This window comes from Carettochelys insculpta, chromosome 16, assembly GCF_033958435.1.
Source record: "Carettochelys insculpta isolate YL-2023 chromosome 16, ASM3395843v1, whole genome shotgun sequence".
In the NCBI taxonomy this organism is placed as follows: Eukaryota; Metazoa; Chordata; order Testudines; family Carettochelyidae; genus Carettochelys; species Carettochelys insculpta.
In genome coordinates, this window is record NC_134152.1 from 39,752,851 (window position 1) to 39,774,254 (window position 21,404).

The window sequence follows — 21,404 nt, forward strand, 5'->3', positions numbered from 1 at the left end:
GCACATTCTCATGTTCCTCAGCTAACATCGTATATGCCATCATGTGCCAACAACGTCCAGATGCTTTGTATATTGGACAGACTTCAGACTCTCTTAGACAAAGAATTAATGGGCACAAAACAGACATAAAAACACTCCTGATCCACAAACCAGTAAGCCGACATTTTAATGGAGTGGGCCATTCTGTTAATGACTTGAGTTTGCGTCTTACTGAAGAGATTTTCACACTACTTTGGAAAGAGAGGCTGCTAAGCTCTCTTATATTCAAATTTGACACATTAACACATGGTTTGAACCGGGATGCGAATTTTCAGGGTCATTATAGGGGCTCTTTTGCAAACTTGGCTTAATCTAATTCTTGACTCCCCCTCCCCCCGCCCCTCTACTCTCTTGATTTACTCACCTTGATAATTTTTTTTCTGATTTGTAAACCTTGATTACTATTTTTGGTTCTCTATACCTTATATATTGAGCCTGTTCTGGTATGGCTGTGGTCTGAAGAAGTGGGTCCGTCCCACAAAAGCTCACCTAATAAATTATTTTGTTAGTCTTTAAAGTGCTACTTTACTGCTTTTTTGTTTTGATAGTATATAGACTAGCATGGCTCCCTCTCTCTTACTAATCAGCTTGAACTTCATTTCTTTATCTGGTGATATTGGGTGCCATTAGGACGGAGTTTGCTTCTTCACAGTATTATACTATATTAATGTAATGAGAGTATGTGATTTCCTGCTTTTCAGCTAATGGTTGCTGCTCTTGTACTCTGGATTCAGATGAAAACCTTAGACTAGGGGTCAACCACCCTGGCACAGGTGCCAAGAGTGACATATGATCCAATTTTCATCAGTGCATGACGCAGAAGCTGCCTGTGAATTAACAAAAGACTAGCTAATGCTGCCAATGACCACCTAAATCGTAAACGTCTTCACCTTAATTTATTTATTAATGAAGCTGTTGAAAGTAGGATTATTAGTGACTTTAAAAAGTATCATCAGCACTCGAACCGTACATGAGATGAAAAGGTAAAATTTCGGCCCTCTGCCTCAGAAAGGTTGCTAAAGCCTTACTCTTTAGGCCTATGACTATGGCTATAGAAAAAGGCTTTATCTTTACATAGTCTTATTGTGGCAGAATGCTGGGAGCTTAGAACTCACTCTGTTTTCTGTCATTAAGGTACTGCCTGTTCCCCCTACAGTAGATTTAATTGGAGAGAGGGTGCTCAGTGATTTAATTAGGCAGGACTCTGACAAACCAGTGAGAGTAATCAACCTGTCAGCTGGGAACAGTTAGAGGACAAGTAGGATGTGCAAGGGGAGTGTCTGGTAGGAGCTAAGAGAGGCAGGATCTCAAGATGATGAGAGTAGGCTAAGGGGAAAGTTTATTTCCATCTATATGCTGCTTCATGAGGCTGTACTGGTGAAGGAGACTCACTGAATTTAAAAAAAAAATGATGCCTAGAAACTGGGAAGCATCAAGCTTATTTGTTTTGATCTGAAGGGTGGAGAACAGAGCCTGTTAGGCAAGCCATACGAGCATTCTTTCTTCCTGTAGTCCATTTATATATATATTTGGCTTTACAGTATTGCATGATTTTTAATATTAAAAATTTGAAACCTCCTGGGACTTTTTGCTTGTAAAAGGTCATAAAACATTAAAGCTGAAAATATAAAGATTATAATGAGCATCAACACATGTTCTGTGCTGGGCAGATTCATATTCTCTGGAAACATTAAAGGATATAAGAGTCTGGTGTTTAGTGTTTTTTACTTTGTACTGCTATTCAGGTGCTCTGGATGCAATTTTTCACAGTTCATAAGCTGGTAATTCTTGAGAGATGGGAGCATGCATCACATGCAAATGCACCTGAAGTGAGTTGCCAAGTTCAGAAGGGCATCCGATTCAATGTGCGTATGTTGGAAGTTGTGGTGACTTATGTCATGTAAAGGGAACATGGGTGGAGGAGCCATTTCTCATTGGGAAAGGAGCAAATTTGTTCCAGGCATTAAAATAACTTAATTTGAAAAAATACTTTAATAGTGGCTGTGACTTCTTTCTTCTGCATTTGGTAAAATGATAGCAGCACTGAAAGCCTGGTGACTACAGTACTTTCTGGAATGCACCAATACTCGTGATGAAATGGGAAGTTAGTGATGTATGTTGGTTCTGTTCAACATGATACTAGTGACTATATTGTGTGTTCAACCAGTTTCCTTTCATCCTTTTTCTTCAGGTTCTCCTTATTTGTGGAAAAATCAATAAATTGGCTCATGTTTCTGAGCCAAGTACTTGTGTTTACTCATTAACATTTGAGACTCCTCTTGCTTGCCATCCTCATTCTCTTCTAGGTAGGTAGATAAAAAGGTCAGTACACATGTAAGGTAGGTGGCATCTTACCCAAGCCTTGAAGTTTAGATTTCTGATTTGTTAGTTTGTATCGGTATGTCAATGAGAAGTAAATGTAACATTGTTAATACAAACATTTGTAAAGCATCCATTGTTATAATAATTTGGCACTCTTATTGGTTGAGCTTGCAAAGCCCGTACATTCAAGTCTGTGGAATTTTTCTGTAAGTATGCAGTGGGATATCTTTGGAACACTACATCCAGTTAATTCCAAAATTTCAGGGAATGTTCTAGGTATTGATTGGCAAAACCCTATTGAATCTTGGACAAGAACAAAAAAATGAAAAGAGGAGAGACTGGGAAACAAAAGAACTACTGACAGCTCTTTAGCCACAGCCTCTAGCATCTCTGCAGTTATGTGTAGATCACAGAGCTAGTTCATGATTTCCAAGAACACTTTCCAGCATAACAGTAGCCATGTTCCTATCAGCTTATTGCTGAAGGACATCTCTTGTAGACAGGAAATAATGTGGAGGTGGAAAGGGAAATAGAGGGATCAGGGTAATGTTTACTCTTTTTTTTCCCACCCATGGGCAGAATAAATTTTGTTATGTGCACCTAGGCATATATAGATGTGCACCACTGATAGAAATCATGCTGCCCACTGTACATGGCCGTGGATGCTCTGCTAATCAGGAGGGTGGCACCCGAATCTCTCCTGGACAGCCACCAAAGCACTCAGCTTACAGGGGGCACTGGTCTGAGGGTAGTAGAAAAAAGTGCGCACAGCTGCTGGACTGCCAGGGTGTAATGGAGGATCCTCATGTGGAAGGAGAGAAGAAAAGAGCACACACAACCCCTGGTGGGGGATGGAGACTTGGGGATCCTGATATGGGGGAATGGAGGATTGCTGGGCACAGAATCCTTGGTAGGGGAAAATTGAGGGCCCCAGGGAAGGTAAGGAATAAGGTTGCGCACATCCCCTTGCTTACAAGGAAAAATGAAGGATCCCCAGGGAACTGGAGCATAGACAGTTTTTAGCGTGGCACATTTGGAATGGGTGGCGCACAGAATTCTTTTGGGGGGAAGTTGATTGGAGGACTGTGTTATAGGGAATGGAGTATGGAGGAAAGAGGGTAATAATAGGATGCATGCTGAGCTGCTGGTATGGGGAGAGAGAGGGAGATCCTGGTATGGGAAGAAAGAAGAATGGGAGACACACAGACCTTTGCAGGAAAGGGATTGGAGTGGGATTCCCGGGAAAAAGAAGGGTATGGGAAGGAAGGAGTCCAGTGAGCTTGTGTGGGGAGGAAATGGAGGAATGCAAAGATCCTGTGTGTGTGATAAATTCAGCCTACACAGTCTACAAACACCACTTTAGTAAATGTTAGGTCTGCCAAGTGATTAAAAACTGTGATTAATTACACAATTAATCATGCTATTAAACAATTTATATTGCAGCAAAGGGATGTTTAGACTGGCCATTAGGCAAAATGTTATTTAAACAAACATCTGTCAGATGATCTAGATGGTGCTTGGTCCTGACATGAATGCAGGGGATTAGACTTGATGACCTCTAGAGGTCCCTTCCAGTCCTATAAATTTATGATTTTATTAATAGAATATCACTTATTTAAATATTTTTGGATGTTTTCCACATTTTCAAATGTACTGATATCAGTTGCAACACAGAATACAAAGTGTACAATGCTCACTTTTTACTTATTTTTATTACAAACACTTGCACTTAAAAAGGCAAAAGAAACAGGATTTTTGAGTTCACCTACTGCAAGTACTGCAGTTTGATTTTTGTCATGAGAGTTGAATTTTACAAATGTAAAATTATGTACCAAAAAAACTGATTTAAAAATAAAACAGAGTAAAACTTTAGAGCATGGTTTCTCAAACTCTGTGTGTGTGTGTGTGTGTGTGAGAGAGAGAGAGAGAGAGACCCAAATCCTGCATCATTCCCCTCACCTGAAGAAAGAGCTAGCTTTTGCTTCCAGTTCTCAGCCCCTGCCATGTTACGTGGGTGACATGGTGCAGCCGCTATAAAAAGCAGGCAGCTGGTGAAGACCCACATGGAGCTAGCTGCCTTTTGCAAAGATGAGTGAGTGTGAGCTGTTGGGGGGAGGAGGAGGATGGGATAAGATGGGAGGCTGGGGGTGCCTGGTTCAGGTGAGAGGGATGGGGACAGGGTAAGAGAGAGGGGCTGGTGGTGCCTGGCTTTGTGGGATGGGAGGGACTCAGGTGGGTGGCTCACAGGGCTTCTGAGGCTTGGGCAGCCAACCAGCTTGTGGCACTTGCGGTGCTTGGGCAGCTGGCCCCAGCATCTCAGGGTTCAGGTGGCTCAGGCTGGCGGCTGGCCCAGCAGCACGGGGCTTGGGCAGCTCAGCCTGGCAGGTGGGCAGCTGGCCCCAGAAGCACGGGGCTCAGGAGGCTTGGGCTGACAGGTGGGCGGCTGGCCCTGGCATTGTGGGGCTTGAGTGGGCAGCTTGGGCAGCTGGACTGCAGATGGGGCAGGCAGCTGGTCCCAACAGCATGGAGCCCAGGCAGCCAGCGGGCAGGCAGTTTGCTGGCCCAGATGGCTAGCAGGTGGGTGGCTGGCTGGCCCTGGTGGCATGGGGCTTGGGTGGGTGGCTTTGGCAGTGCAGGTCTCAGGCAGGCAGGTGGCTGTTGCGGTCAGCTCTGGTGGCTGGCATGGGGCTCAGGCAGCTGGCCAGCTGGGGCTGCACCAGGCACCTGCAAGGGGCCAAGAAACACGATATGTGCTTATTTTTAATTTCAAATAACATTTTTATATCAAGTTTTTGTGTTTATTTTAAATTATTAATTGCATTTTTTGTTAAAAGGGGGGTTGGATGATGGTAAAGAAGAGGTGGCGGGGGGGTCTGAGGGTTTCTGAAAAATCAAAAGCGGGTGTGATGCCAAAAAGTTTGGGAACAACTGCTTTAGAGACTACACGTTCACTCAGTCCTACTTCTTGTTTAGCCAGTCACTCAGGCAAACAAGTTTGGTTGCAATTTGCAGGAGATAATACTGCCTGCTTTTTGTTTACAGTGTCCCCTGAAAGCAAGAACAGGCATCCACGTTGGACTGTCATAGCTAGCATCACCAAATATTTATGTGCCAGATAAAAATTCATACCCACCTTTCATGCTTCAGCGCCCATTTCAGATGTCATGTCCCTGCTGATAATGTGGTCTGCTTAATAACAAGCCAAAGCTGAGTGGATCGATACATCTGTTTTCATTCTGTAGTTTCTGCATTGGAATGTTAATCTTTAAAAACAATGAGTATTGCAGTACCTTAGGCTATGTCTAGATTACAGAGATTTGTCAACAGAATCCGACAGAACTTCTATAGACAGATAGCAAGAGCAATTTGCTCTGTTGACAGAGAATGGCTTGAGTCCTCAGCTACTCTGTTGGCAAAATAGCTAACCGGAAGCACAGCAGACAGGGCTGCCTGGTGTCATGGAAGCCCTGTCTGTCGACAGAGGGCTCCCCAGAATGTCCAAACTGGCTTTCTGTTGACAGATCTCTGTCACTAGACACCTTATGCCTCATGGGGAGTAGGAGGCAGCTGTCAACAAAAGTGCAGCATTCTGTTGACTTATTGTCAACCGAATGCCTTTGGAATCTGGATGCTCACTGGGTTTTGTCAGCAAAACCTTCTAGTGTAGACATAGCCTTAGAGACTAATGTATTTATTAGGGCATAAGCTTTTGTGAGTAATGTCTACTTCATTGGATGAATTGGGCTGGAAATACAAAGGTGGGTATGTATGCTAGAGAATTAGTGCAAAAGAAAGGAGTAGTTATTATCCACTGTAAATTAGGGTGATGGTTTACAAGTTACACCTGCATGAAAAAGAAATTGTACAGCAGTAATTGTCTGAGGTGAATTGAAAAATATTATTTCTTATGTCGATAATTTTACAGTGTAAATACTTCTTACTAAAATAATATAAAGTGAGCACTGTATGTTTTGCATTCTGTGTTGTAGTAGAAACCAATATATTTGAAAATGTAGAAAAACATCCAAAATATTTATTAAATATTTTTCAGGTAATTTCATGAGCGATTAATCAACAGCCCTAATAAATTTATTTGCATACAAGAGGTGCTGGCCCGAGGGAGCGTAGTTCTCTTGTCCTCACAACTTCCATCTCAGCCTCCAATTAGACAAGTCAATGGGTGCCTTGATCAATTTGGAAAAATGCCTACATGAAGAGACTTGAATGAAATATTTCCTGAAGTCAGTAAAAGTGAAGCTCAGACCTAAGAGGAAATTACAGAGATGGTCAGGCCCTGCCCATTTGCTGTTTTGTACTTTAAGACCAGTGCATTCAATAGGATTCATACTGTATCTGGCATACAAACTGGGATAATATGCCATCATTGCTAGACTGAGCTCAGCAGACAGCTGCCACTCTACGCTTGTCATTCTTTGGCAGGATGTAATTCAGTCATCTGTAAGTGAGGAGGGTGCAATCAGGATTTCATCTCCAGCAGTGAAGGGTATACCATTCTGGACAGCTGGAGTTGGAAGAAAAGACCTAAGCTAGGGGCAGAGGTAGATACACTGGAGTGTAGGGACAAGGTCCAGACTGACTTAGACAAATTGGAAGACTGGGCTTTAAGAAATCTGATGAGGTTCAATAAGGGGAAGTCTAGAGTCCTGCACTTGGGCTGGAAGAATCCCAAGCATTGTTACAGGCTGGGGTCCGACTGGCTTTGTAGTAGTTTTGCAGAAAAGGGTCTTGAAGTTGTAGTGGACGAGAAGCTGGACATGAGTCAACAGTGTGCTGTTGTAGCCAAGAGAGCTAATGGCATATTAGGTTGCATCAAGAGGAGTGTTGCCACTAGATCCAGGGAAGTGATTATTCCTCTTTAAACAGCTTTGGTGAGGCCGCACCTGGAGTACTGTGTCCAGTTCTGGGCCCCCATTTATAGGAAGGATGTGGATACACTGGAGAGGGTCCAGCAGAGGGCGACCAAAATAATTAGGGGACTGGAGCATATGACTTACGAAGAAAGTTTGAGGGAATTGGGACTGTTTAGTCTGCAGAAGAGAAGACTGAGGGGGGACTTGATAACAGCCTTCAACTTACTGAAGGGAGGCTGCAAAGAGGCTGGAGAGAGGCTGTTCACAGTGGTCACGGATGGCAGAACACGGAACAATGGTCTCAAGTTGTGGTTGGAAAGGTCCAGGTTGAACATGAGGAAAAACCTTTTCACTAGGAGGGTGGTGAAGCATTGGAATGGTGTACCCAGGGAAGTAGCGGAGTCTCCATCCCTGCAGGTGTTTAAGCCTCACCTCGACAAAGGCCTGGTGGGGCTGATCTGATGGATTTGGTCCTTCTTAGAGCAGGGGGCTGGACTCGATGGCTTTTTTTAGGTCTCTTCCAGCTCTATTGTTCTATGATTCTATGACCTGTGGTCACTGCTGCTGGCTGTGAGCAGTAGACCTTTAGGGCCTGCTCCTGGTCCCATTTGAAGTGATCGACAAAATTGCTATTGATTTAAGTAGGATTGAGGAACAGGTTCTTTCTAGTTAATATAGCATTTTGTGGTTTCATGTGATACATGTTGAATTGAAGCATTATGCTGTTAAACATGCACACAGCAGCACTAGGGTTACAGTCAAATAGTTAATTAAGGAAAACATGGCTGTTAGTATTTATGACAGCTTTACTTTCCATTTTTCAGTTTATCCAACACTGACTGAAGTCCTACAACGCAAGTGGGATGAAGCAGAACAGTCTCTGTATGATGACTTAATAACGGAACAGGTCTGTTGATCCATTCTGACTTCCTGTTAAAGAACTATCTAGTACTGGTACACTAGTACTAGTCTTTTCCCTACAGTTCCAGCTCTTTTTAGGATACATGCTTTTGTCCTAATATTGACAAATAACTATTAGTGCTTTGCATCTAGGTATAGTTTAATGGTAGTCACAAAATCTGAAGTAAATAGCCAATGCAAATTACAGCGATAGAATGGCTTTCTCTGATGTCTTTGTTTTTACAGGGTTACAAAAAATTGTTGAACAAGATTTTTGAGGAAGCAGGATTTTTAAGAACAACAGAAGGAAAGGAGACTGAGAAACAAAATAAAAAGTTAAGTCTGGAATTTGAAACGGTGGAGAAATGCAATAAGGTACTGAAAGTAATTCTTGATGCTTGTCTAATAAATTTGATCAAATCCTTGTGCTCTGAAATTGAGCCCACGGGGCACTCAGCCCAGTTGTCTTTCTGTTAGAATTCATGTAATGTCAGATCCCTTGGTTATCTTCTGTTGCTTAAAAACAGTTCATTTAAAATAAATAGAAATGGCAGAACTTAATGCTGAAAATTGGAAAGAAACTGGCAGTACTGAATACCCCTTCAGAGGATGTTGGAGGTGGTATATCGGGAAGTAGTCTGAATAATTAGGTGATGTGCACCTTAGACCAGTGTTTAGCCAGGGATATGAGTATTTTGAGGATACACCAAGATCTTCTGGAGAACATCAGCTCATCTAGATATTTGCCTAGTTTTACAACAGGCTACATAAAAATCACTAGCAAAATCAGTACAATCTAAAAGTTCATTCAGACAGTGACTTGTTTCTATTGCTTCCTATGCCTTACACTGAAATGTAAGTACAATATTTCTATTCCAATTCATTTATTTGATATTAAGGTGGTAGAAAGTCTTCAGTTTTTGGTAGTTTTCAGTAGTAGTCTTCTGTGAGATTTTTGCATGTTTTTGTCAGTAGTTTTTAAGGGAGGTATAACTTGGTGGTATGCAAAATAAATCTGACTCCTGAAAAGGGTATGGCACTAATCTGGAAAGGTTGAATGGCACATGTGTCAAGACCTCAGATTACTTTGCACAGTGCTTTTTTTCTAGGAAAAAAAGGTGTTGGAACTCAACGCACAAACCGCACCCGCTCCGCAGCCCCAAACCACCTGCTGGCTTAGCTCTTCCCCTTCAGCCCCAAACTGCCTTCAGGCTTAATTTCCTCCCACCCCCCACAGCCTCAGCCCCCCCCCCACCTCACCCCAGGTTTTAACACCCACCCTGCCGCAACCCCAAAGTGCCACCATGCTTTAACATACACACACTTTGCAGCACCCCAAACTGCCTCCACGCTTTAAACCCCGCCTCCATGGCCCCAAACTGCCCCCAGTCTTTAAACGCCCCCACAAACCAGGATTAATTTACCTTACCCAGGAGCTCCACGTGCTGCTGCTCCTTCACTGGCTGCCTTCTTCCATGCATCTGTGCTGCTTCCTCCCCTAGCCCTCTGGCTCTCCCCACGTACAGTGGGGCAGGTGCAGCTCCCTGACCAGCCATGCTGAAAAAGCAGTATTCAATTTAATTGGTTTAACATCTTTATCCCTCCTGCTGGCCATTAAACCAATTAAACTGAGTCCTGCTCTTTCATCGTGGTAGGCAGGGAGCCGGAGGAGGAGTAGTGGCAGCGGTGGGACTCACAAGCGGCTCCATAAAAAGCCAAATGTGGCTCAGAACTGTCTAGCTGCTTTTTAAAAATGGGTGGAGGAATAGAACTGTATACCGCCAGAAAAAAAGCCCTGCCTTAGGACCATGTTTCTCAACCCGTGATATGCATACTCTTAGGAGTATGTGAGAAAAGTCTGGGGGTACTTACAATTGTTTTGGGTTTTTTTCTTGAATAATAGGTACTTTATTAAAAAAAAAAGTTGAGAAACACTGTTATAGACATACTGTCATAAAGCAGGGTCAGCATGGGATTAAGAAGCAAAAGGGCATTAGTAGGAAGCGGAAGGTGGACCAGAGCTTTATGACAGATGGGCACTTGTTAAACGTACAATGTACATACTGTCTTATTCTTCTCTGTGTGTGCGCCTGTATCTATAACTGTGTACACATATACATTTATGCTCTGCATTAGACTTTACAAATCACATTAGTATGAATTACAAGAAAGCACTGAGCATTAAAATTGAAGTACAAAATATGTGTGGAAAGAATACATTATCTAAAAGTTCATGTGCTGTGGTTATATTCTCTCACTGATATGCAGAGATTCACTGAAGGATAGACATAGATTGGAAAGCAGGAAGAAGAATAGTACAGTCACATAGTCCGACCTCATGCATAGCAAAAGCTATAGAATTTCACCCTCAGGCCCAATAACTGTGGTTGCATTAAATGACTTCTCTTAGCTGATTTAAAACAATAGTAAATCCACGACATATCTTCTTGGGTTGGTCCAGTTCTATTAAAAATTGCATCTTAGTTTCAGTTTTACGTTATTTAGCTTACATATGTTGGGGTTCCAGTCTTTCCTTATAGTTTAATGGGTATAAATGTAGCTGTTCATTGAAGCTTTTGTGCTTATGACATAACCACAAGTTGTGAGAAGTCAAACATTAGCTGCCATGCTGTTGGGTGGCAATTTTGAGATAGCGACTAACCCTGAAACAGCTTTAGGAAGATGTGTTAACAATAACAGTGCTATAAAAATGTAGTCAAAGGGCAGACCTGAGTGTTTATAGAGCAACAGCAAACAATATTGCGAATTGCAAACTATATTGCCCTTTTAGCCAACTATGACCATACAAATGGTAATACGGTCTTGCAAAACCTGCTAGACCCCAAATGCCCAATCCTGCACTGTCTCATAAAGGAGGGCCTCTCAATTGCTAAAACTGCCCTTCAGGCAGCAATGGATGTGGCTGACACAACTGCTAGGGCCACGGCCATTGCAATAATTATGCGCAGGATGGCATGGCTCTTATCTTCAGGCATTCCATGTGAAATCAAGTCAAAGGTGGAAGACCTCCCCTTTGATAGGAAGCAGCTGTTCTCCAGCACCACTAGTGATGTTTTACATTCCATGAAAGACTCCAGGGCAACATTGTGCATGCTGGGAATGTATTCCCCTCCTAGCAAGAGATGCAAGTACACTCCCTTCCATAGATCTAGGGAGCATAACTATTCCTACTACAGACAACAGCATAGGCAATACAATGATAAGCCTAAAAATAGATCTAATAGGAGAAGGGCACAATAGGACCAGTCATGTACAGCCCACCCTACCCCCCCAAAAGCATCAAATTTGATGGCTTGGTTGAGGGTCTGATGACCACCCTTGAAGTCTAGTGCATCCTGGGCCCACATTCCACCAGATATCTGTTTACCTCCAGGAGCAAAAGGAAATGCCAGTCCAGTGTTCCTTGTAACCTGTGCACTTATGTATCCACTCATGAGAAATTCACATGCAACCCAGCTGATTAGCTGAGTGTCCACAGCTAGGTATTTTGTTTCTGCTGGCAGGCTCATTTGCAAATGCCTCAGTGCACAGAAAAAAATTTTATTCTACACATGGATGGAAAAGATAGAGGGAACACTGTGCTAGATTTGGGCTGCTTGGTATTTGTTAACCTCATGGTGGGGCGTTTTGGTAAGGGCTTAGGCTGCACCTGTATTCAGACCTGCCTTTCCCACCGCACCAAAACTCATGGGCACATTCTTTGAGCTTCTGGACACGTTCCCTCTTATATCTCTCCTGGAATGTGACATTCTTGGTAGCCGTTACATCTAACAAAAGAGTTGAAAGTGCTAACATCTGAACTTTCCTACACTGTCTTTCATGAATGAAGAATAGTAACAGGGAGGTATCCGTGTTAGAAACAAAACAAATCAGCAGAAATGTAGCACGATAAAGCCTAACAAAATTATTTATTCGGTGATGAGCTTTTGTGGGAGAGACCCACTTCATCAGATCAATCTCATTTCCAATACAGACAAACATTTCTATGTACAGAGGACCAAAAAAAAATTGCAATAAAAACTGACAAATTAAATACATAGGACTGAAGGAGGGGGATGAGGGATGGGGGGACGTTAATTGTCCTGACTGTCCTAGAGCAAAAAGAATTTAAAAACAGATTAGAGTAAGAAATTTGTGACTTGGAATTCATATTCAAATTTGACACATTAACATGTGGTATGAACAGAGAGATTTATTACCTCATGCATTACAAGCACTGCTTCCCTTTCTTTGATAATTATCTCATGCAGGACAATTAACATCCTTCTACCTTCCATCCTCTGACACCTTCCCCTGTCTCCTGTCCCTCTTCAGGGATCCTTTCCATGAGAACTTAGGATGACTCGAAGTGCTACCCCTTTTTCAAATTGGAGCCATAGAAATAGCTCAAAAACAATATGAAGGGAAGGGATTTTACTCAAGCTGCTTTTTGACAGAAAAGAGGATGGGTCTGGAGACCCATCCTAGATATAAGGTGGTTGAACAAATACATTCGCAATCAGCAACTCAAGGTGAACACACTATCTTCCATAATCCCTGCGCTGGATGTGGGGGAGTGGTTCGCAGCCCCCAACTTCCAATATGCCTATTTTCATGCCACCATTCTCCCTGCTCACAGATGTTTTTTGTGCTTCACCCTCAGAGCACAACACTACCAATACAAACTCCTGCCCTTTGGGTTTTCAGCTGCCCCCAAGGCATTCACCACAGTCCTTGCTCCAGTGCCTGCGCACCTCAGACAGGAAGGAATCACCATATTCACATAGATTGACAACTGCCTTCTCAGTGACCATCTCGGGACATCACAAGAGCTAAGGTCCAATCCATGAGACAGCTCTTACAATCCCTTGGGTTCTTTATAAACATAGCCAGCTCAACCCTGGAACCTACCACGTGCATCAACTTCACAGGAGCTCAGCTTGATTCCACAACCGCTCAAGCTTATCTTATCACAAGGCTATAAAGGGCCTTATATGTCAACTTACCACCAGCCCTACTGTTCCTGTGCCTTTGCCTCCTCAGTCCTATGGCAGCCACTACTTAACGTTGTCCCCAATGCTTGACTATATTTTCGCTGCCTTATGCATTGGCTGGCATTGGTGTATACCCCTGGCAGGTGTTAAATACACAAATGGCTATCAGTACCTCGAAAAGTAATCGACTCCTCACATAGGTGGACCCAAGAACAAAATACTATAGTAGGGGTCCCATTTCATCGTGCCCAACCAGCCTATCAAATTACAATGGACGCTTTGCTTCTTGGCTGGGGAGCACATAGCCAATCTCATCATGTCCAGGGTCGATGGACCAAAGACGAGCAGAGGTTATATATCAGCCTTCTCGAGTTACGAGCTGTCTTCAATGCTTGCAATCATTTTCTGCCCCACATTCAAAACAAGACCATCCAGATTCTCACAGACAATACCATGACAGTGTTCTATATCACTCATCAGGGAGAGCTCTGACCACAAACCCTTTGAGCAGAGTTCATGGAACTGGTGTATGGGTCACAACATTGTCCTTGTGGCGGCATACCTGCTGGGCATGAACAACACTCTTGCAGATTCCCTAACTCACCATTTCTCCCTGGACCATGAATGGGAGCTCCACCACAAAGTGACCAAACAACTTTTTGAGATATGGGGCCATCTGGCTATAGATATCTTTGCAACACAGGAGAATTCCACATGTAGTCAGTATTGCTTGAGAGCAGGCAAAGGGCACAAATCTCTGGGGCATGCCTTTCTCCTCTCCTGGAAAACAAACCTCCTGTATGCCTTTGCACCCATTCCTCTGATCACCAGAGTCCTCAGGAAAATCCAGACAGATGGGACATGAATCAGCCTCATTGCTTCAGCATGGCCCAGACAGATCTGGTTTCCTTTACTCTTTCACCTATCTCATCTTCCTCCTTGCCTGCTTCCATGTGTCCCTTCTTCCTCCTTACCTGCTCTCCTAGAACAACGGTTCCATGTTTCACCTAATACCGCACACCCTTGAACTGATGGCCTGGTATCTCTGTGGATACTGGAGCATGCACACCACTACTCACAACAAATGTGAAATGTGCTCCTACAGAATAGATGAGAAACAACATGAAAAATTTAACTTTCCAAGTGGAACCGCTTTTTGTGTCGGTGCTCCTAAAGGTTCATGTAGCCGACAAAAGCCCCACTACATATGATCCTTGACTATGTTCCTAATGTAAAAAACACTCGCCCATCACTGTCTTCACTCCTAATTTACCTTTTGGAGATTACAGCCCTTCATTCCCCTATAGCAGGCCTCTCGGTGTTCACTCACCCAATTGTAAGCCTTTGCAAAACCTTTTTACAAACATTATGCCTATTCACAAACCTGTACTCTGAGCTTGGGACTTGGAACTTGTCCTTCCTGCAAGACCACCATTCAAGTCAATGGCCATATGTTCCCTAGCTATGTTAACTACGAAAATCTTGTTTCTAGAGGCAGTAACATCAGCTACAAGAGTGAGCGAGATAGTTGCATTGACTGACTCTCCACCATATGCAGCCTTCCACAAACACAAAGTGGTATCACAACTCCATCCTGCCTTTCTACGAAAAGCATGCTCTCAATTCCCTATCAGTGAACCTATAATCCTGCCTACCTTCTACCCTAAACTGCATGCTTCTGATACAGAGGCCAAACTGCACACTCTGGATGTGAGAAGGGCAATATCCTTCTACATAGACAGGACATAGTCGTTTAGGAAATCACAAAGATTATTTTTATCCATTGCAGAAAGATCAAAGGGATCGCCCCTGTGATCCCAACATATATTAAGACTCACATCTACATGCATAGTGCAATGCTATTCTGTTTGAAACAAGTCGCTGCTGGCATTTCCAAGGGCATATTCCATGAGGTCAGTAGCAACATGTGCAGCCTTTCTTAAGGGAGTGCCCTTACAGGACATATGCCATGCAGCCACGTGGTCTTCTAGAAACACATCCATGACACACTATGCATTACAGTCCCATGCGGACAAAGATGTGGCAGTAGTTCAGGCAGTACTGTCCACAGTAGATGCACCAAATCAAAACCCACCATCCAGCTATAGGGATACTGCTCTACAGTCACCTACTGTGGAGCACTCATGGAGACAGCACTTGAAGAAGAAAGAGAAGGTATTCACTTTGTGCAGTGAGGATGGTTCTTTGAGAATATGTATCCCTGTGGATTCTCCATGTCCCTCCACCTCCCCTCTACTCAGTGCAATAGACATAGTTAGGGCGTAAAATGAAGTAACTGACGAGAGTGGGGCTGTGTACGCTATCGCTAATGACATGAACAGCACATGCTGGGTTAGTGCATGCTCAGCTCCACTCAGTGCTACTTGGTAAAGTCTCCATGTTGCAGTGGTGGGTGAGTCGAACACCTACTGTGGAGCAGCTATGGGGGGACACATCCTGAAGAACCATTGTTACAGCACAATGTGGGTAACTTCTCTTTCTTTGAGTTATGTTGTTCATATCCATTCCAGTAGCCACCCTCCTTCCCCTGTGTTAGAGCAGCAAGCAAGAAGAAACTGAAGGGGTGAGGGTTGTTTTGGCAGGGGCATATATAGAGCACCATAAGGGCACTAATCCAGGGAGATCCACAGCCAACCCGACATAAACTGTTAAGGGAAGAGTTGCTGATGTTCATGCGCACACACCTAATTGGAATGGATGTGAAAAACATCTTGAAGAACAAAAGTTGCAAGAAGGTGAGTAACTGTCTTTCCTTTTTTGAACTGTTATAGTCTTGGCCTTCATAACTTCCTCTTGCAAAGTATTCTATGGATTGGCTGTGCATTGTGTGAAGAAATCATTCCTTTTGTTTGTCCATCTTTTTAATGAATCCTGTTCAGAAGTTAAACAGCGTGTTTTGGGGAATCTTAAACCATAAGAATGGCCACACTGAGGCAGACCAGTGGTCCATCTAGCACAGTATCCTGTCTTCACCCAATGTTAAATACCAAATATTTCAGAGAGAGAATGAACAGAGCAGGACAATTATCACGTGAGAAGATGCTTTCAGAGACTTATTTACAATGATTTTCATGATCTTTCTCTTGAATGGCAACAGATAATTTAGGCCCTGTCATTTTATTGTATAGTTGATGTCATGTTTTTAATGTACGTTACTTTTTATGTATCAACATGGAATTTCATCAGCCATTTTGTTGTTCCTCCACCAAGTTTGGTGATATTCCTTTGTAGCTCTTTCTGTCTGCTTTGGACTTAACTATCTAGAGTTATTTTGTACTGTCTGCAAATTTTACCAGCATACTGTTTAGCTCATTGTCTAGATCAGAGGTGCGCAAAGTGGGGGGGGGGGCATGAAATTTCTTGGCAGGGGGGAGTGTGATCTGTCTCTCCTTGTCCCCCTCCCATTTCCCACAGGCCCTCCTGCAGCCCTGGAGGCATAGGCAGCTGATGGAAGGAAGCACTTGCAAAGACAGGGTTTCAGAGCTACAGCCCCTGGGGATACCACAGCTCCACCAGCTGGATTCAAGTGGTATAAACAAGAAGATGCACTGAAAGCTGGTCTGTAGGGCTTCTCTTATTACAGAGAAGGAAGACAGCCTTTAGCGTGACAAGTCTTACAATTTTACAAAAAGAGGTCAAAAATCCAATGCTATCTCATCCTGTGTTCTGTCCTTACAGCCCTGGCACAGTGTGGAACATGTGCCTCTTACAATTTTACAGCATTTACTTCATGCACTGTTGCAGCTTGGGAAGAATAAACAATAGGTAAACTCAACTGTTCTAAGCTGACTAGCCAGCCAGCTAGCTATTCAGAGTCAAAAAAAAATGAGCAAAAGAAATGATTCCAAGCGATAATTGTCTGCGAAGAGGGAAAGGAGGAAGAATAATTAGAGTTAGATAATGCAATCACTTTTCCATCACTTCCTGGAGACTGCCTCTCACTTCCAGGGCTGTCAAGGGGTTGGCGGGGGCCTAACTGCAGGGGTGAAAAATTAGGGCCCTATATAAAAAGTTTGCTCACCCATGGTCTAGATCATATATGAGTATGTTCAATAGCACTGGTCCTAGTACAGATCTCTGTGGGGTACCCTTTTTAAAAACTTGGCATCCTATTAGGTATCTTCTGGTCATCTGGTAAGCCCTAAGCTTCCAAACTATTTTTTAACCACAGTGGCTTCCCTAAAAACTATGCTTGGACTTTTTATGCTAGATGCAAACTGAATTTTTAAGTAGTCATATATATGTGGGCAAAACATTGTCCATTTTCAAAATATTTTTTTATTCTAGGAGTACAAGACACTTTCTAAAGAAATAAAAAGGCTTAAAGATTTATTAACTCAACGTGGTATAGTGTATGAAAAAAACTCAGGTAAGTTCTTTGTATAGTTCTGTTTTCTCATTCCTATCTATTAGAATGTGAATGCTCAAATTTCTTCTTTTAAATGAAAAATATTAAGATGAGGATAAATAATCTTCTACTGTAGGAAGTCAATATCCACAATAAAGCATATGGTTCTTTTCTGTATGAGAAACTTGATTTTCATTCTGTGAAATGAATGACTTTTTCAGGGAAAATAATAATGTGTTTGTATGCAGATTATAGATTTTGCAAATAATTATCCATTTTAAACTATTTCATATTTTACACAGGATTTCTGTTCAGTGACTGAACAATTTGTCAAGCATCGGAGGGGTAGCCATGTTAGTGTGGATCTGTAACAGCAACAAAGGGTCCTGTGGCACCTTATAGACTAACAGAAAAGTTTTGAGCATGAGCCTTCGTGAGCACAGGCTCACTTCATCAGATTTCCTAGACCAGCATCTGATGAAGTGAGTCGGTGCTCACGAAAGCTCATGCTCAAAACTTTTCTGTTAGTCTGTAAGGTGCCACAGGACCCTTCATTGCTGAACAATTTGTGTAACCAGATACAATAGAATTTGAATTGTATATTCAAGAGCAAAATCAGAGTGTGCACTGGATGACTTATTGTAACTCAGTAGTATCCTATCACTTATTGGGTGTGTCTTCAGTAGGAACTAACTTTGAAGTTAGGCCCTACTTCAAAGAAGCCAGCAGAGAGTTTGCAACAGGTTGGGTCTACACTTGCCCCCAGCTTCGAAGGGGCCATGTTAATCAGGGCGATGGGAGTTACTAATGAAGTGTTGCGATGAATATGCAGCACTTCATTAGGCTAATTCTCCCCTGTGGCAACTTGGAAGTATCAGACTTCGAAGTGCCAGCATGCGTGTAGCTGCGGGCATTTTGAAGTAGTCGTTTGATGCTTCAAAGCTGTCTTAGGGGAGTATTAGCCTAATGAAGTGCTGCATATTCACTGCTGCACTTCATTAGTAATCTCTCATCACCCTGATTAACATGCCCCCTTTGAAGTTGGGGGCAAGTGTAGACAAGCTCGCATTTCCCTTACTTTAAAGCCCTTACTCCATTCCCAGGAATGGAGTAGTGCCCTACTTCGAAGTAGGGTGTGTATAGACGCTCAACTTCGAAGTAAGCAACTTCTAAGTTATTTTTGTAGTGTAGACACAGCTCTTGTGACTAAGTAAAACCATATAAATTGTAGTTTTTGTTACGAAAGTTAAGAAATAACTGACATTTTACCATTAAATATTTCAGCTGAAAATACAAGTGCAGAACACATCATTTATAAACTGGTGACTGCGAAGACAAGTGTTCTGGTCAGCTCAAAGGCTAATGGGCACCTGCGAGGAGAAACAGCAGACGGTTGGAATGACACCTTTTAAAGAAATTTGTCTGGATGATAAATATTGATTTTATGTAAACTAAAATGTTGAGCAAATTGGATGCATATCATATTACTAAGATAATTTAATATCTCTTTGTGAATATTTCTAAGGCTCTATCTCTCCCCATTGGGGAAGAATAATGTTTGAGTCCAATTCTGATTCTTCCATTTGAAATAGCTGTTATAATTCAGTTTACAAGGCTAAGTTGTAAAAATTTTCTGTATGGAAACTTACCAGCCATTGGCCTGCATATTCTGCTTCTCCCATCTTAGTTCTGTGCTTTTTGCTTTGATAAGCAATTGCACCAATTGCAGTGAAAGGTGATTGATTGTATATCCACACCTGTATTTCTGCCTGATGTTAGGGGACTAGTTTTGTCGTTAATTTTGGACAGTTTAGTAAATTTCTTAACTTTTGGAAAAGTGGCAGCTTATTTGCCTTTTGTGGGAAGGAGTGGCTCACACCGTATTTCCTAATTCTGTAGCAGCACAGATGAGGATAGAAATATGGAGTAATGTGGAAATGTTAGCCAGAGATGAACCTACAAGCCAAATGTACAACCTACCTTCTAGTCATTAAAATCAATTATATACAGTATACGCTCATTTATCTAAAACATGATTACCCAGATATCTGCATTAGCTAAATACTTTCTCGTCCCCTAGCATGAGATAATCTGCCCTCTGCAGTATGTATCATATACTGTAGAACGAGAGAGGGAATCAGATAGTGTGAGATTTTGGTAACAGGAGAGACTCATAGCCAGGACTACAAAGAGGATGAGTCGCTGGCGGTGGAGAAGATTACCGTGCTGCTGAATGGACCCTCTGCAGCACCATTGTCATGGGAATAAATGGGGCTAAGACAGCAGAATTGCACAGGGCTCTCTGTGCTGCCACAGGACCGGTGACACCCAATCCCTGAACACACAAGGTGTGGTGGGAAGGTGCTAGTCCTAATGAGGCACAGAAGAGATCTCAACAATCTTCCTTGCTCCTGCAGGGAATTGGGTGTCATTTGTCCTGTGGCTGCATAGGAAGCATTTTGTAGCCCTGTTGTCACAGGAGTGAGTGTGTGGGCAGAGTAGAGACCTTTGGCCAGGACTGTGAAAAGGATGACAAGCCCCTGGCTATGGCAGAGGATGCCATGCTGCTGAATAGATTCTTGATTATGTGAACCACTGATTATCTGAACAAAATTGGTGTATTTCATGCTATTCAGATAATTGGGAGTGCACTGTTTTTAAAAACACAGAAGGAAATGGCCACATAAAGCCTAGATAAATTACCTTACTTTAAAGCTTTAACATCTATTTCCACACTAGCATCTACTATAAACCTTTCATCTGTCTCCGGTAATAATAAATTATTGTCTAAGACAAAGCATCAAACTGTTTACTAAAAGTTGAGTCTAACAGAGTGACAAGGATACTCTCCTCTTAACCTTCTGTTTTGCCTCCGGTGGCCATCATGCTCTCTCACAAGTCCGTTCAGATCACAGCTTCAGTTTTGGCCCTAAAGACTGCTCCCTCTCTCCAACACCCTCTTGTCTCTCCAGCCATCCATAGCTCGTTCCTGATCCTTCTACTCATGTAACAGAGAGAAAGCCATGCTTGTCTATATACTATCAAAACAAAAAAGCAGTAAAGTAGCATTTTAAAAACTAACAAAGTAATTCATTAGGTGAGATTTCGTGGGACAGACCCACTTCTTCAGACCATGGCCATACCAGAACAGACTCAGTATTTCAGGCACAGAGAACCAAAAATAGTAATCAAGGTTGACAAATCAGAACAAAAATTATCAAGGTGAGCAAATCAGAGAGTGGGGGGAGTCAAGAATTAGATTAAGCCAAGTATGCAAAAGAGCCCCTATAATGACCCAGAAAATTCACATCCTGGTTCAAACCACGTGTTAATGTGTTGAATTTGAATATAAAAGAGTTCAGCAGCCTCTCTTTCCAAAGTAGTGTGAAAATTCCTCTTCAGTAAGATGCAAGCTTTTAAGTCATTAACAGAGTGGCCCACTCCATTAAAATGTTGGCTGACCGGTTTGTGGATCAGGAGTGTTTTTGTGTCTATGGGCACAAAACAGACATAAAAACACTCCTGATCTACAAACTGGTCAGCCGACATTTTAATGGAGTGGGCCATTCTGTTAATGACTTGAAAGTTTGCATCTTACTTAAGAGGAATTTTCACACTACTTTGGAAAGAGAGGCTGATGAACTCTTTTATATTCAAATTTGACACATTGACGTGGTTTGAACCAGGATGCGAATTTTCTGGGTCATTATAGGGGCTCTTTTGCATACTTGGCTTAATCTAATTTTTGATTCCCTCCCCCCTCTGATAATTTTTTTTCTGATTTGTCAACCTTGATTACTATTTTTGGTTCTCTATGCCAAATATTGAGTCTGTTCTGGTATGGTTATGGTCTGAAGAAGTGGGTCTGTCCCACAAAAGCTCACCTAATAAATTATTTTGTTAGTCTTT

General features: G+C 42.5%; 1 protein-coding gene across 2 annotated transcripts in view; it reads left to right on the forward strand.

Annotated features, from left to right (window-relative positions):
* Positions 1-20,610, forward strand: part of GNPTG (N-acetylglucosamine-1-phosphate transferase subunit gamma) — a 53,038-nt gene extending 32,428 nt beyond the window's left edge. For both annotated transcript variants that reach the window (XM_075010754.1, XM_075010753.1), the window contains 5 exons: positions 2,231-2,345; positions 8,057-8,139; positions 8,379-8,507; positions 17,435-17,516; positions 18,780-20,610. In XM_075010754.1, the coding sequence (XP_074866855.1) occupies positions 2,231-2,345; positions 8,057-8,139; positions 8,379-8,507; positions 17,435-17,516; positions 18,780-18,907 (537 nt within the window). In that variant the 3' untranslated portion in view covers positions 18,908-20,610. The remainder of the gene's footprint in view (positions 1-2,230; positions 2,346-8,056; positions 8,140-8,378; positions 8,508-17,434; positions 17,517-18,779) is intronic.
* Positions 20,611-21,404: the final 794 nt, after the last annotated feature.